Raw genomic sequence first — 15,656 nt, 5'->3', positions numbered from 1 at the left:
TATTTGAAATACAAGAGTAAACTATAATTTGTTGGAAATTTGTCGGAAATTTTCGACAAATATTTCCGTATTGCTAATATTATATTTTGTTCTAATATATTATCTATATGTTGTCAAGATTACCACTAATTTTTATATATGAATGTATATTAATGTATGTTATACTACAATAGCAACGTATATAAGATATTGGTTATTGGTTGTGATCATGGTTACCTTTTTTCAACATTAGATACTCAATACGATACGATCATTGACTATATTGCATAGGTTAACAATACTTATTTATATGGTACAAAACTGACCACCTAATTCCTATATTTTTTTTATTATACATTAAAGGTTTTGCTTCTATGACCAAGGAGCTCTTGAGCTTGCGGCACACATGTGTTCTTTGAATCAAGAAACACACACATTTATAAAAGAATTAATACTTTTTTGGAAGTATTCTCCTTCGGTGGTCAGAACAAGAACTTGGGACTTGGTACAACATCCTCTTCGTTTCCTCCTAATTAAGAAGTAATTAAGAAGCTTACCAATTAAAGTTATCGCTAAAACCAATTACGTAAAAAGAGAGTTATCGCTAAAAACGTCCATGCGTCTAGCTAGCCAAATTATTTTATATTGTAAAAGTATCTTATTATAGTTTCTTGGATAACATGGAACCACACTAGTTGATTGAATAATTATGATATTATGATTAGTAATTACTTATTTCATAAACATATTGTTTGTCTAAATCAAATTATTATCAGTTTGGAATAAATCATGCAAAGCATTTGAATGTAAAAGCCTTACATGATTATATCACTCATGTTTAGCTAGTCTAAATAGTATCATCTTTAGATCTATTAGAAAAATCGATAAATAATCTACCTTTGTCTACATTTTTTTTTCTACATATCAATGTTAAAATATTTAATATCATTTTCAAACTTTTTGATAGAAATTACAGAAAAATATAAATAGCATGCGAAAAAATCCAAAAAACAAAAACAAAAAATAAAACACTGATTCTAAACCGCAAAATTCAAAAATTTATGTATTTTTCAGCTCCAAAAAACACAAATGTTTTGTAAGAATGTCCTCATCGTTGTTCTTGAAAATTTGTTTGGTGGTAAAAAATTCGATCATCTCGATTATAACATTAAAAAAATAAACCATGAATTATATCAAGATTATTTCCATCCTTAAAACATCTGATACCAAGACTTTTCTTTTTTGACACTAGCTGAAATCATGATTACGTCAAAATTAAAGTTGTAACTTTTGCTTAAGAAATCAAAACATATGCAAAATAAGTTAGAGTTTTGTATGTGTTTGCTTGGTTTCTTACAAAAGAGGTTGACAATGTTGGGTTTGTGTCGTACTCTTGTCTTGTTGCCAGTTGTCTAAATGGAAAAATAACAAAAAGTAAAAAATAAAAAAAGAAGAAGAGGACAAAATAAAAATAGAGAGGCCAACCAGTAAGAAACTAATAATTGCAAAAATTAAAAAAGAGAAACTAATAATTGCATAAGAGAAAGAAAAAAAAAGAAGTAATAATTATGAAAATAGTATTGAAAGTAACCCATGTGGTTTTTTGCACACGTGCAACTCTCTCACTCTCTTATTTTTCTTTTTCTTAATGAAGTTAAAATTAGCTTTGATGATTATACAGTATATTACTAATGACTTCACTATTTAAATACTTTGTACATTGCCAACACATTGTTTTTATTAAGACTTTAATTCAAATAGATAGTAACAATTCACATTTATATGGTTCAACTTGTGCATATAGTTATTTTAAACACTTTTTCATAATTATTATTTAAAATAAATGATATATATCGCACCCACTAAATTATACCAATCAATTATTTGACTGCATTAATCAAAATCTTTAATACATCCCTATAAAAGTTCTTATATTAATTGACTGCATACAAATGTATAGCTAATTTTTCTTTAAAAGTGAAATAAAAATTCAACGACATATTATTATTAAAACGATTTTTTGATTGATTGCTCGATATGTTGTTATATGCATTAGTTTGTACATATTTTTAGAGAACAATTTAATGAAAAAATTATAACGTGACTACAAAAAAATTTAGGTTTTAAAGTTTGATTACTTATAATATATAATAAACTTAGAACTCTACTTAAATCAGACAAAAAAAAACACAACATTTCTTACAAAAATAATAAAAAAATGTAATTTAAAAATTATTTATAGTGACATCACAAAATTTTTAAAATCAATTAAACTCGTCGTGATAAAAAAAAAATTAGATATGTTTCCTCGTAAATTACTAAAACAAGAACTGTCTAGGTTCTTAATCATTAAATCAATTTCATTACTATGAATATAATTTGGGTAATTTGACTAAATTTTGAAAGTTTCGGTTTTAGTCCTAAAATATTTTGACCTATAACCATAATTAAGTTTTACAAATCATTTTGCTTACACAAATCTCTTCAATCAGGATAAATTAACTGTCTTTTTTTTTTTGGTCTTTAAACACAAAAATATAAAATTTTGAACCAAAATAAATTAAAATTAAATCAAGCAAACTCGGTGGCATAAACAATGGGAGAATCTTGAATTTTCGGTTATTTAAGGAAACAAAATTATTAAATTACGCTTTGTACTACTACTACAACAACTACAGTTCTTTAGCTACTACTACTCCCTTACTTTAGCTTGAACCCCAAAAAATAAATAAATCAAGATTATTCTAAAGAATATAAAAACACCTTACGAAGCTTTGCTCAGAGAGAAAGAGAGAGAGTAGAGAATTACACAAATTTGTTTCACATTCCTCCAAATCCTTTATACACCAATCTTCTTCTTCTTCTTCTTCTTCCTCTGACAAAGTTAATGGGTGAACAGCAAATCTCAGCTACAGTGCCTCGTGATAGAACTGATGAACAGGTTCTTGATTCATCTTACTCAAATTTTGTTTTTTGTTGTTTCTTCTCCTCTGCTTTACCCTTCCACTTACACAGATTCTTGATTTTGGTTATAGAAATCAAGAAACTGATGACATTTTCTTGAATTTTTCCAGTTTTTATCTCGACAGAGATCACTGTTCACACTCTGTGTTCATTGTTTGTGTTTTTTTGTTTTGGTTCTTTTCTTCTAATGACAGTTTCAGTACTTAACAGGTTTCTTGAAATACATTTAGAATCACTCTGTTTCATAGTTAGTTTTGGAAATGGTTTAGAGATCTATCACAGAACTCAAGATCTTACTTTGGTTTTGTAGGCAATCTTGGCTTTGAAGAAAGGTGCACAGCTTCTTAAATGTCGGAGAAGAGGAAACCCAAAGTTTTGTCCTTTCAAACTCTCAATGGTAAGTTTCTTTTTTTCATCTTTCAATCCAAAACATGTTGAATACTAAAACCATTTTAGCTTTAAAGGTTTGTGTGGTAAGTAAAGTTTTGCTCTTCTGGTTGTTTTTGAAGGATGAGAAGTATTTGATTTGGTACTCAGGACAAGAAGAGAGACAACTGAGATTGAGTTCTGTTATAACCATTGTTCGAGGACAAATCACAGTATGTAAATCAAACTTTTTGGTTTCATTTAAACAACTTGAGGAAGATGTTGATAAAATTGTCTTGTTGTTAGCCAAACTTTCAGAAACAAGCTCAATCAGATCGAAAGGAACAGTCTTTTTCACTCATTTATGCAAATGGAGAACACACTCTTGATCTTGTAAGTTTTTGTTTATATGTTGTTTAACAAAGCAAGTTTATAAGATCAGGAGTTCTTATAAATGATTTTTTTGGTTATGTATGTAGATATGTAAGGATAAAGCACAAGCAGACTCATGGTTTAAAGGCCTTAGAGCTGTGATTACAAAGCATCATAACATTAGGTCCTCTGCGAATCTTCGGACTAGTCGAGGAGCTCAAAGTTGTATTAATAGTCCTGCGGGTTTTATCCGAAGGAAACAGAATCTTGGACTTCTTGAAGAGACCCCTGACATCACTCAGGTAACTACAAAACTTTGTTTTAGTATCATTTCGATATTGTTTTCGATTTCTTGATGTATGTAGTTATGTTCTTGAAGATACGTAGTTTATGTGGAAGTCCATCTACGTTACTTGAAGAGCGGTGTTTATCGAACGGGTTGTCATGTTCTTCAGACAGTTTTGCTGTATCTGATGGCATTGGTCCAGTTTCTTCTTACTGTGAGACAGACTATGATATCAGGAACTCGGATTTTGAGTCTACCGGTTCAGAACTTTTCAAGAACTCATCACAGAGATTTGTTGCTTCTCCTCCTCCTTCTATTATAACACAGCCTATTACAAGATCCAATGTTCTCAAGGACATAATGATATGGGGAGCTATAACGGGTCTTATCGATGGATCAAAGAATCAGAGCGACGCGTTATCTCCTAAGCTTTTGGAATCTGCCACAATGTTTGATGTACAGAGTATATCTCTAGGTGCAAAACATGCTGCGCTGGTTACAAGACAAGGTGAAGTGTTTTGTTGGGGCAATGGGAATAGTGGGAAGCTCGGTCTAAAAGTTAACATTGATACAGACCATCCAAAACGCGTTGAATCACTCGAGGATGTTGCTGTTAGATCAGTGGCTTGTAGTGATCATCAAACATGTGCTGTTAGCGAGTCAGGAGAGTTGTATTTATGGGGAATCGATGGTGGAACCATTGAACAATCAGGAAGCCAGTTCTTGACTCGAAAAATATCCGATGTTTTTGGCGGATCTCAGAGTGTTTATAGTGTTGCTTGTGGCGCGTGGCACACGGCGATTGTGACTAGTTCTGGTCAGCTTTTCACTTATGGTAGTGGAACTTTTGGAGTTCTTGGACATGGGAGCCTTGAGAGTGTTACAAAACCAAAAGAAGTGGAGTCTTTGAAACGAACGAAGGTACTTTCGGTTTCTTGTGGACCGTGGCACACTGCTGCGATAGTGGAAACCGCGACAGACCGAAAATTTTACAATGCTAAGAGTTGTGGAAAGCTTTTTACTTGGGGAGATGGAGATAAAGGACGGCTAGGACATGCGGATAGCAAGAGAAAGCTCGTGCCAACTTGTGTTACCGAGCTTATTGATCATGATTTCATAAAAGTCTCTTGTGGATGGACTTTAACAGTTGCACTCAGCATTTCAGGAACGGTTTATACAATGGGTAGCTCGATCCACGGGCAATTGGGATGTCCGCGAGCAAAGGATAAGTCGATAAACGTTGTTTTAGGCAATCTAACACGACAATTCGTCAAGGATATTGCTTCCGGTTCACATCATGTAGCCGTGCTAACGTCGTTTGGAAATGTTTATACTTGGGGGAAAGGCGCGAATGGACAACTCGGGTTAGGCGACGTTAGAGATAGAAACTCGCCGGTTCTTGTTGAGCCTTTAGGTGATAGGTTGGTTGAAAGTATAGCTTGCGGGTTGAATTTGACGGCTGCTATATGTTTGCACAAAGAGGTCTCCTTGACTGATCAAACAGCTTGCAGTTCTTGCAAGTCAGCTTTTGGATTCACAAGGAAAAAGCATAACTGTTACAACTGTGGTCTCTTGTTTTGCAACGCTTGTAGTAGCAAGAAAGCGGTAAATGCTTCATTGGCACCGAACAAAAGCAAGCTTTCTCGGGTTTGCGATTCTTGCTTCGATCATCTCTGGAGTATAACAGAGTTTTCAAGAACTGTCAAGAATGAGAGTCATACTCCAAAGATGCAGCTGGCTACAAGAAAAGTATCTGAGGATTGGACAGAGAAAGAATCAGAGAATGAGATACAGAATCTTACACCAGCTAACCGATCTTCGGAGATTCAGCCTCGATGGGGACAAGTCTCTGTTCCTTCTCTGTTTCATTTCGATAAGGCTTCGACAAGTTCTCCTATGAATTTATCAGTAACATCAAGGCGACCATCTTCTACAAAGATATCAACCTCGTCTGACTCGAATAAGTTCTTAATCGAAGAAATCGAAAGGCTAAAAGCTGAGGTAAACTACTTTATTTTTGTTTTCTTACTAGTAACAATAACAACATTTTTTAGACACTAAAGATACACTTATATGAATATGTAGATAAGAAATCTCCAAAGACAATGTGAACTTGGTAATGAGAAGATGGAAGAATGTCAACAAGAGCTCGACAAAACATGGGAAGTTGCGAAAGAAGAAGCCGAGAAGTCGAAAGCTGCGAAAGAGATTATTAAAGCCTTGGCATCAAAGGTAAAGAAAGATCCATAATATATATATTTCATCTTTCTCTTTTTGGTTTCTTACATGAGCCATATTTTTCGCGGTATATTTGCTCGCAGCTTCAAACGAATAAGGAGAAACCGAGTAATCCTACGAAAACCGGCATTTCCTGCAACCCTTCTCAAGTCTCACCAATCTTTGACGACTCATTGTCCATACCATATCTCACACCAATCACCACAGCTCGTTCCCAACCCGAAACCAAACAACTTGTAGACAAATGTGTCACAAACCGTGACAGCAACATTAAGCTATTAGTAGATGCATCACCTGCCATTACAAGAACAGGACATCACCAAAACGTAACACAAGACTCAACAGCAGAACAAGTAGAGCAATACGAGCCTGGTGTATATATAACTTTCACGGCTTTGCCTTGTGGTCAAAAGACGCTTAAACGCGTACGGTTTAGGTAACAAAATATATGTTAAAGTTTGTTTAATCGTTTAATGTTATTTTGAAGTGTGTTTAAGTGATTTGTTTGTAACTTTGGTTGTAGTCGAAAGAGGTTTTCAGAGAAAGAAGCTCAAAGATGGTGGGAAGAGAAGCAGGTTTTGGTCTATAACAAGTATGATGCTGAAGCATGAACTAACTCTAAGTTGATTCATTTTTGGTGTTTGTTAGTGATTATAATATCTAATGCAGAAAATTTTTTTTTTTTTTTTTTTAAATGTTATGTATTTAAGAACAAATGAACAAGCATTACAGGTAATAAAGTTTAGTAAATATGAAATAATTTTCTTATGATTAACTAGGTGCTGTAATTTTGAGCAATGTGAAGGAAATAAGTAGAATATATCAATCTTGTTAACTTCAGAGTGCGATTGGTTCGAAAATAAAATCATGTATATCAAAGGGAAAAATGTTATAAAAATCTCGAACTTTCAAATTTGGGACGATTTAATCCTGAACTTTAAAGAAGTAATTTTAATCACAAAGTTTTGTTGACTTTTCGGTAAAATAGCTAAGTTTTGTTGATTTCACTTATTTAACCATGACATTTAATTTTTGTTAAAAATTTGAAGATGTGGTTAACTATCTGTGAGATTTTTTTTTTAGTCTAAATGACCATGTTTCTTAGACGATAAAACGATGTTGGAAGTCGTTTTCTTCCTCCATGGGTCCGCGCTATGGCAACAATTCAACAAGAAGTAAAGAAATTTTGTGGGTTTTTCTAGGGTTAGGGAGTTAGATTTGTGAATTATGAATCGATTTTGGGATTTAGTTTCTTCGGTATGTTAAACGACGTCGTTTTGTGGTTTGAAACGGAAGCAACTCACGGATAGTTAACCCCATCTTTGCAATTTTCAGAGATACTAAACGTCGTGTTTAAATCGGTTAAGTCAACAAAACTTAACTATTTTACAGAAAAGTCAACAAAACTTTGTGATTAAAATGACTTTTTTAAAATTCGGGATTAAATCGTCTTAAATTCGAAAGTTCGGGATTTTTATGACATTTTTCCCGTATATCAAATACGAAAGTACCATTTTTTATATCCAATGCCAGTTTTACAATTTTTTTTTCCTGGGTGTCATATCTCTAACTTAAAAAGACCATTATACCCTTTTACAATTGATATCAGTTTGTTTTTAGTTTTCTTTTTCTTATTTTACATAAAGCTAAATAATCTAAAACCTACTAAATTTTTCAGTTCTTCTTTTTTACTTTCTTTTTTAAGTTTCTCTCTATCTCTATGCAACTCTCTATTTTCTCTGGGGAATAATATATTCTTTTCTAATTAAATTTTTATTTATTATCGACTTTTATCTGTGACTGATTTCTTTTTAATAGTGGTTATAGATTTTCTTTTTAAAATGATAAAAATCTATCGTATCATGACAGATTTGTTCATGGCAACATTGTTACTAGACTGACGTCTAGTGATTATAAATATATTTGTAGTTGTGATGGATTTTTTAATCTTACCAAAAATATGTCGTTTGATAGCAGATCGGTTGAAGAAAAAATAAAATTGCTAGAATGACATATAGTGAGAACATATTTCTTTTATCTTACAATAAATTTAGTTTTAGGTTAAAATTTTTAGACCCAAAAATTTTAGAGATTTTTAATATTTTGTGGGTTAAAAATAAATTATAATGTAACTAAATAATAAGGAGCGACCCTTACTAAAACTGTTTAAAGGGTGATCCTTAACGCCACGTGGAGCTTTGCTATTGGTTAGCAAAGGTTGAACTTTTTTTTTTCTTGATGCTTTTTTTTTTCTTGATGCCGTCTACGTGTAATGTCAAAGAGGCTGATTTTTTTTTCCTATATTAGTGGGATTTTTTTTGTATAGATTCGGGTTGTTGTAAAGAGAAAATATTTAAGGCAAAAGAAGTGAAAAAATTATATTTTAGAGGAAGGGGGGGGGGGAGGGCAAGAGTTTTTTTAAATAAAAATATGCTTCTTGTTATATTTTGAGTGTATGTTTATTTCAATATGTATATTTTGTATGTTTTGTACCCATGTAATGTAATATAATTTTGGTTTTTAATATTTTTTGTACGAAAAATATTTATTTTTTAAAACCTCTTATAGAGTTCACCATTGGAGAAAGAAAATTAATCACTTTTTAAGAGTTTCACAAATTCAAATTAATCATTAAATTTAATTAAAAAATGTTTAACACCCCAAAATAAGCATCTCCCTTATGGTGTTTGATAGCAGCTTTGTTAATGAAAAACAAATTGCTCAAATAACCTACATATATTGACAACGGGAAAAATGTCATAAAAATCCCGAACTTTCAAATTTGGGACGATTTAATCCCGAATTTTAAAAAAGTTATTTTAATCACAAAGTTTTGTTGACTTTTCCGTAAAATAGCTAAGTTTTGTTGACTTAGCCGATTTAAACACGACGTTTAGTTTCTCTTAAAATTGCAAAGACATGGTTAACTATCCGTGAGTTGCTTCCGTTTTAAACCACAAAATGACGTTGTTTAACAAACTGAAGAAACTAAATCTCAAAATCGATTCATAATTCACAAATCTAACTCCCTAACCCTAAAAAAATCCACAAATTCTCTTTACTTTTTGTTGAATTGTTGCCATAGCGCAGATCCATAGAGGAAAAAACGACTTCCAACGTCGTTTTGTCGTATAAGAAACATGGTCATCTAGGCTAAACAGAAGGAGCTCACAGATAGTTAACCACATGTTCAAGTTTTTAACAAAAATTAAATGTCATGCTTAAATAAGTGAAGTCAACAAAACTTAGCTATTTTACGGAAAAATCAACAAAACTTTGTGATTAAAATGACTTCTTTAAAGTTCAGGATTAAATCGTCCCAAATTTGAAAGATCGGGATTTTTATGACATTTTTCTCTATTGACAACATATTTCTTTTACGTTATCAGATATTTTGAAATTGCAAAATCATTTTGTCATAGACTTAACCTGTCGGGCTTTAATTTTTTTTCATCCGATAGACTTATCTAACAGTGACAGACTAGTTTAGATTAGTTGTCATATGTGCTATTAAAACCATCAATTCCCTTTTTATTCATCATATTTTTATACCTCAACATAATGTATTTAACATCATATTTCATACCCCTTTTGGTGTACCCCTTTTTAAAAATACCCTCTTTATCTATCCATTTTCAAAAATACCCCTTTTTAAATATAAAAAATTATAAAATTTTATATAGTTAAAAAGGTACTTCTATATAATTACTATTACTGGGAGATTCGATACAAATATTTTAAAATGTTTTAAATAGTTTTAAATCGTTTTTATAAGTTTTATAAGGTTTTTAAAAGGGTTTATACGGTTTTTATAAGGTTTTTATAATTTATTTTTACGCTATTTATGAAAGGTATATAAAGTTTTATACACATATAAAGGTAATTTGTGTATATATTTATAAGGTTACACACATATTTGGATAAATTTCAACATTTTTAGTGGGTTTTTTGATAAAGTTTGAAAATGGGGTATTTTTAAAAAGTGGTATATGAAAAGGGGTATTTTTAAAATTCCCCTATATATATATTAATATTTTAAACGTCATAATTTATAAACTACTTAAAAAGAATACTTAAAAAATAATAACGTATTATTTTAATACATCATGCTTTTAAATCATAACGTATTATTTAAATTTTATTTTTACTTGTGAAGATTGAATAAAATCATGTTTGTATACATCAATGTTGATGTATTTTTTCCTATTTCTATTTTTATTCCCTTTTATTTTCAGTTTATACATCATACTTTTATACTTTTATACATCAACATAAATATTTTTAAAATAATATTTTTACAAATAATATTTATCACAAAGTATTTTTATTTAAATATGGAATAAAATAATATTGTATGAAACTATGTATTTGTATTTTTTACTATTTTTAATTCTATTTTTATTTCCTTTTTGTTTTATTTTTTATTTTAATTAATATTTAAGGATATTTAATTGAAAGAGTACAAAAGTTTTTTTTGTCTTTATAGCGAAACTCTAATTCCAGAACACTGGAGTGTTTTTTCCGGCAGCCGAAGATGATTCCCAGAAAATTGATATGGAACATCAGTTGACTTGATTACATAATTTGCTGAAAAGAAAATATAATGTGATTTTTTATTTATTTAAGATTTATAAAATCAAACTTTATAATCATGATTGAATTTTGTATATGTGTCAATATATCTTGCAAATAATTAATATGTTGCTAAGCGATTCTGTACAAAATTATCACACTAGATTATATTTTTTCAACAAAATTATGTGTTCATAACCAATAGATGTGTCATTCGATCATGTACTTGTAGCTAGACATGGCAAACCGCTCCACACCATATAGGAGAATGTTCATTAATTTGAGGCTAAAGTTACTATCTTAGCTGGTAATTTTAATTTACACAGAAAAATATTAATTTAAACACCTAGGAGATCAGGTGAGTTTGTCGCGGAGATTTAGTTCCCGAAAAATCTATTTGAAGTCACTTCTCAAAAATAAGACTTCACAAATCAAAATCACCACTTTTTTTTTCCCACCAAAATCACCACTTGACTTTTAAATTGACTGGTTTAGTCAATAATAGGTAGAAGCTTCTATCTTAATTCGAAGTTTTTGTGTGGATTGTGTTTAATTATTGGTTTAGTTTTGGTTATCTCTGGTTTGATTGTATTATTACTTCAGTTTTCTATGTATAAAGAAGAAAACAATATATTGATGACAAAAAAAAAAAAAAAAGAAGAAAACAATATATATTGGTTGTACCAATCTCACCACCATATCTTCTTCTTTTGGATCAACAATTGCGAATTTCATGGATTTTAGATCATTTTTTTTTGGTCGAAAACTTATGGTACTTTTACCATTTCAGTAAAACTGAATTAGTAAATTATATTGCTTCTGTTAGTTGTTTGTTTTCTTTACCGTTGCGGTAATTAATTTCATGGCAAATTTGTATTGAGTTTATAAAATATGTGAGAACCAAGTTCTTGGGATTGATTCCGTAAGATGTGTGACTTGTTTATGTGAGGAGCTCATAAATTAATTAAAAACATAAAACTAATATTTTAAAATTAAAATTAATATATAAACCAGTTTTTAAAGTTTTTCTAATATTTTGGATACGAGAACCGAACTGAAATAACTCGAACTCGACCCTAAAATAGAATTCGAATGGGTTTATATCTTTAAATCCGAATACCCGTAAAATTCGCATAACCCGAACTGAACCGAAATGTCGAGCCCTAGTGAGTTCAACCAATCTTGATGGTCTAGTTGTTGAAATGTTTTTATATATGAACGTGAAATATCCAATATTGAACATGATACACATAAAGCTTAACAAGAACGATACTGAGAATCAAATTTACACAGAAATATATAAACACACTAAAGTAGAAAAAGAAAAAGTTAAAGTGTTAGATATGTTGTGGGGTTTGCAATTGGCGACCGACTCTAAATGCTTTTTGTAAGCTTTCTTTTGCAATAATTTTAATCTCTTTTTGTCTTTCTTACATATTCCATCACTGATCGATCGATTTCAAACCCTTATGTTTACGCTTCTTTCTTATATAACTCTCTCTTTATATTCACACTCCTTCTCCTCCTTTTCTTCTCTCCCTCTCTCTCTCAAGTTCTACATGTGTTCATCTTTGTCTCTTTAACCATTTGGTTCTAGCTAAGGTTTTGTAAGAGTTCCTTACACATTAGGAAGTTACTATGGCTCCTGTTTCTATGCCTCCTGGTTTCCGGTTTCATCCAACAGACGAAGAGCTTGTCATATACTACCTCAAGAGAAAGATCAATGGTCGAACGATCGAGTTAGAGATCATTCCCGAGATTGATCTTTACAAATGCGAACCTTGGGATTTACCAGGTATATAATTCTCTTCTCTACTATATTGTTCTCATCATATGCAAATCCATCATTTTTTCTTACCATGCATAAGTATTTACCATCAAGAAAGGTATAAAGTGTTTATACATCATATTTTCTTACCATGCACAAGTATGTTCTGTCTCATGTTCAAGAAAATATGAAATGAGACAGTATCTATATGTCATAACAACCAAGAAGTGTCTATCTTGGTTCTTTTCTAATATGTCATAATCATTTTATCGATACGTACGCTTATTGTAAGATCAATGTTTTTTTGGACTTGTATTAGAATAACGAAATATATAGATTCAATTTCCAAAGACTATATAGTGTGAAACTACCTTTTGAAAGCGTAACCCTAGAGAGAAGAGACACTTGATGATGTTTTTCTTTTTTCTTTTTCAAAGATATGTTCTTTTTTTTGTTTCTTCCTAACGTAAACTATATAATATATAGTTTTATTTTATCATATTTTACGTACCAAGTTATGTATCTAGAGACACGCATCGAACTTAGTATCAAAACGTGAATGCTTTATGAACTTATAAATAAATATATAATAAATAACGATCCCAACTTTATCTTAGAATAAAAATTTAATTGGACCCAACTTCATCTTTATTCTATAAAAGGGTTGTAATAAAACCGAGAGATGCGGTAGTGAGACAAATTAGGAAGACCGAGTCAAAAAAGGTAAGAAGATAAAATGAAAAAAGTAACTCATAATTTTCACATGTGCTTTAGGGTTTTGGAAGCTTCTCATTCACCTTCAATGTTCTCTTTATTTGTCTTTCTTTTCTTATCTTTTTGGATTCTCATGCATCTTTAAGTTGTGTATACATATTAATGTTGGATAAACCTAATTACAATGTTCTCTTGAATGCTAAATATATAAAAATGGTTCTTGTTTGCTAAATTTGCGCAGGGAAGTCTTTGCTGCCTAGTAAAGATCTAGAATGGTTCTTCTTCAGTCCTCGAGACCGCAAGTATCCAAACGGATCAAGAACAAACCGGGCGACGAAAGCCGGCTACTGGAAAGCCACCGGGAAAGATCGTAAAGTGAATTCACATTCGCGGACCGTTGGAACGAAGAAAACGTTAGTATACTACCGAGGAAGAGCGCCTCATGGTTCTCGTACTGATTGGGTCATGCACGAATACCGTCTTGAAGAGCAAGAATGTGAATCTAAATCCGGCATACAAGTAAACAAACTTAACAAAGCTAATATTTTTTTTAGCCTTTATTGTTACATTTTTGTTTATAACCAATGTATGAATATTTCAGGATGCGTATGCACTTTGTCGAGTGTTCAAGAAGAGTGGTTTAGCAAACAAGATAGAAGAACAACAACAAAACCATGTCATGAAGAACAAAGGAACTACTAATAGTGAACAGTCTACTTCAAGTACTTGTTTGTATTCCGATGGAATGTATGAAAACATCGAAAACTCGGAATATCCAATCTCACCAGATACAGGAGGAGGCTTAACTCAACTTGGTAATATTTCATCGTCGTCGGATATGGAAACAATGGAGAACAAATGGAGTCAGTTTATGTCGCATGACACATCCTTCAACTTCCCAGCTCAGTCTCAATATGGAACAATCTCATATCCTCCAACAAAGGTAGATTTAGATTATCTTAAACAATAAAATGTTTTGGAAATGTAAACTTTTATTTTGAAAACTAATCTTTGATTCTTTGGATTCTCCTTACATAATAGGTTGAGATAGAGTTAGAATGTGCAAGACTACAAAACCGAATGTTGCCAACGGTGCCACCACTTTATGTAGAAGATCAAACACATGGAGAATACTTGGGGAACAACGTAGCTAATGATACAGATGAAATGTTGAGCAAGATCATAGCATTGGCTCAATCTTCCCACGAGCCACGGAACAGTCTAGACTCGTGGGACGGTGGTTCTGCTTCCGGAAACTTCAATGGAGACTTTAACTATTCCCGAGAAAATATCGCATGCGTACAGGCGAACATGAAGGCTATAGATATGCAAGAACATTATGGGAGGTTTAAAGAAGAGAGGCTTGTTGAAAACTTGAGATGGGTAGGAGTATCAAGCAAAGAACTAGAAAAGGTAAAGATAATATACTAAATTAGTGCATAATATTGTTTATATAAGTAGCTTTATCAATATTACTTTATGGTTGGTCTTGTTTTAGAGCTTCATTGAAGAACACTCAACGGTAGTTCCTATAGAAGATATTTGGAGCTATCATAGAGACACTCAAGAACACCAAAATCAAGGTAGCCTTAGTTTCCCACATTTGCTTCTTTTTTATTGACATCTTTTGATATTTAAGTTTGTCTTATTAGTGTTAATATAAATTTTGTTGAAGATCTTATGGACGTTAATAACAACAATGGAGACGTTGATGATGCATTTACACTTGAGTTCTCAGAAAACGAACACAATGAGAATCTTTTGGACAAGAACGATCATGACACAACGAGTTCACCACGTTTTGATGTGGTTAAGAAAGTTGAGGTTAGCCATGGATTGTTTGTCACAACTCGTCAAGTAACCAATACATTTTTTCAACAGATTGTTCCATCGCAAAACGTTATAGTTTATATAAATCCAACGGGCGTAATCAATGAATGTTGTCATAATATGACTTCGAAAGAGGAGGTTCATGTCGGTAAAAAGATCGTCAAACCGCGAACCAATGGAGTAGTCTCGACAATTCTTGGACCATGGAGAAAACTCGCTTATGTTTTCGGCTTCATTCCTATGTTGCTTCTATGTGTTCATCAAAGAGGTAACTCTATCAAAAACCAAAGCAGTGAATGTTACTCGAGGCGGTCCAAGAAAGGAGATTGTAACAATCCGGGCACAGTACTCATGATGGAAAATGCTGTCGTGAGAAGAAAAAATTGGAAAATGAAGAAGGAGCAAGGTTTGCGAGTTCAAGATTGTTTCTTGTTGAAGAGATTGGGGCTATCTCTTGCTATCATCTTAGCTGTTTCTACCATAACTCTTATTTGAATATTGAAGTTCAATATATCATATACGGCTTTGATTTGCACTTTTTCTATTGTACTTTCATTTGCCTTTTCT

At 31.8% G+C, this 15,656-nt stretch overlaps 2 protein-coding genes across 2 annotated transcripts; both read left to right on the top strand.

Moving 5' to 3' along the window:
* Nucleotides 1–2,733: 2,733 nt before the first annotated feature.
* LOC17896477 (PH, RCC1 and FYVE domains-containing protein 1) lies at nt 2,734–6,959 on the top strand. The gene is made up of 9 exons (XM_006300604.2): nt 2,734–2,920; nt 3,254–3,340; nt 3,453–3,542; nt 3,616–3,702; nt 3,789–3,983; nt 4,061–5,968; nt 6,053–6,199; nt 6,289–6,641; nt 6,729–6,959. Exons 1-9 carry the CDS (start codon nt 2,867–2,869, stop codon nt 6,814–6,816), a joined length of 3,009 nt encoding a protein of 1,002 aa, XP_006300666.2. The 5' UTR covers nt 2,734–2,866; the 3' UTR covers nt 6,817–6,959.
* A 5,456-nt stretch (nt 6,960–12,415) lies between these two features.
* Nucleotides 12,416–15,656, top strand: LOC17895414 (NAC domain-containing protein 86). Its single transcript, XM_006301314.2, has 6 exons — nt 12,416–12,572; nt 13,501–13,778; nt 13,861–14,202; nt 14,301–14,672; nt 14,758–14,842; nt 14,935–15,656. The coding sequence occupies exons 1-6, from the start codon at nt 12,416–12,418 to the stop codon at nt 15,582–15,584; spliced, it is 1,884 nt and encodes a 627-aa protein (XP_006301376.1). The 3' UTR covers nt 15,585–15,656.

Source organism: Capsella rubella, unplaced genomic scaffold, assembly GCF_000375325.1.
Source record: "Capsella rubella cultivar Monte Gargano unplaced genomic scaffold, Caprub1_0 scaffold_2, whole genome shotgun sequence".
Classification (NCBI taxonomy): Eukaryota; Viridiplantae; Streptophyta; class Magnoliopsida; order Brassicales; family Brassicaceae; genus Capsella; species Capsella rubella.
Note: the sequence above shows the minus strand (reverse complement) of the source record. Positions and strands in the feature narration are given on the sequence as shown.

Excerpts from the sequence above, each read along its gene's own strand:
- LOC17895414 (XM_006301314.2), top strand. The coding sequence starts at position 12,416 with ATGGCTCCTGTTTCTATGCCTCCTGGTTTCCGGTTTCATCCAACAGAC. Across the intron at positions 12,573-13,500 it reads CGAACCTTGGGATTTACCAG|GGAAGTCTTTGCTGCCTAGT; the intron begins GTATATAATTCT and ends AAATTTGCGCAG. Across the intron at positions 14,673-14,757 it reads CAAGCAAAGAACTAGAAAAG|AGCTTCATTGAAGAACACTC; the intron begins GTAAAGATAATA and ends GTCTTGTTTTAG.
- LOC17896477 (XM_006300604.2), top strand. The coding sequence starts at position 2,867 with ATGGGTGAACAGCAAATCTCAGCTACAGTGCCTCGTGATAGAACTGAT. Across the intron at positions 2,921-3,253 it reads GTGATAGAACTGATGAACAG|GCAATCTTGGCTTTGAAGAA; the intron begins GTTCTTGATTCA and ends TTGGTTTTGTAG. Across the intron at positions 3,984-4,060 it reads AGACCCCTGACATCACTCAG|ATACGTAGTTTATGTGGAAG; the intron begins GTAACTACAAAA and ends ATGTTCTTGAAG.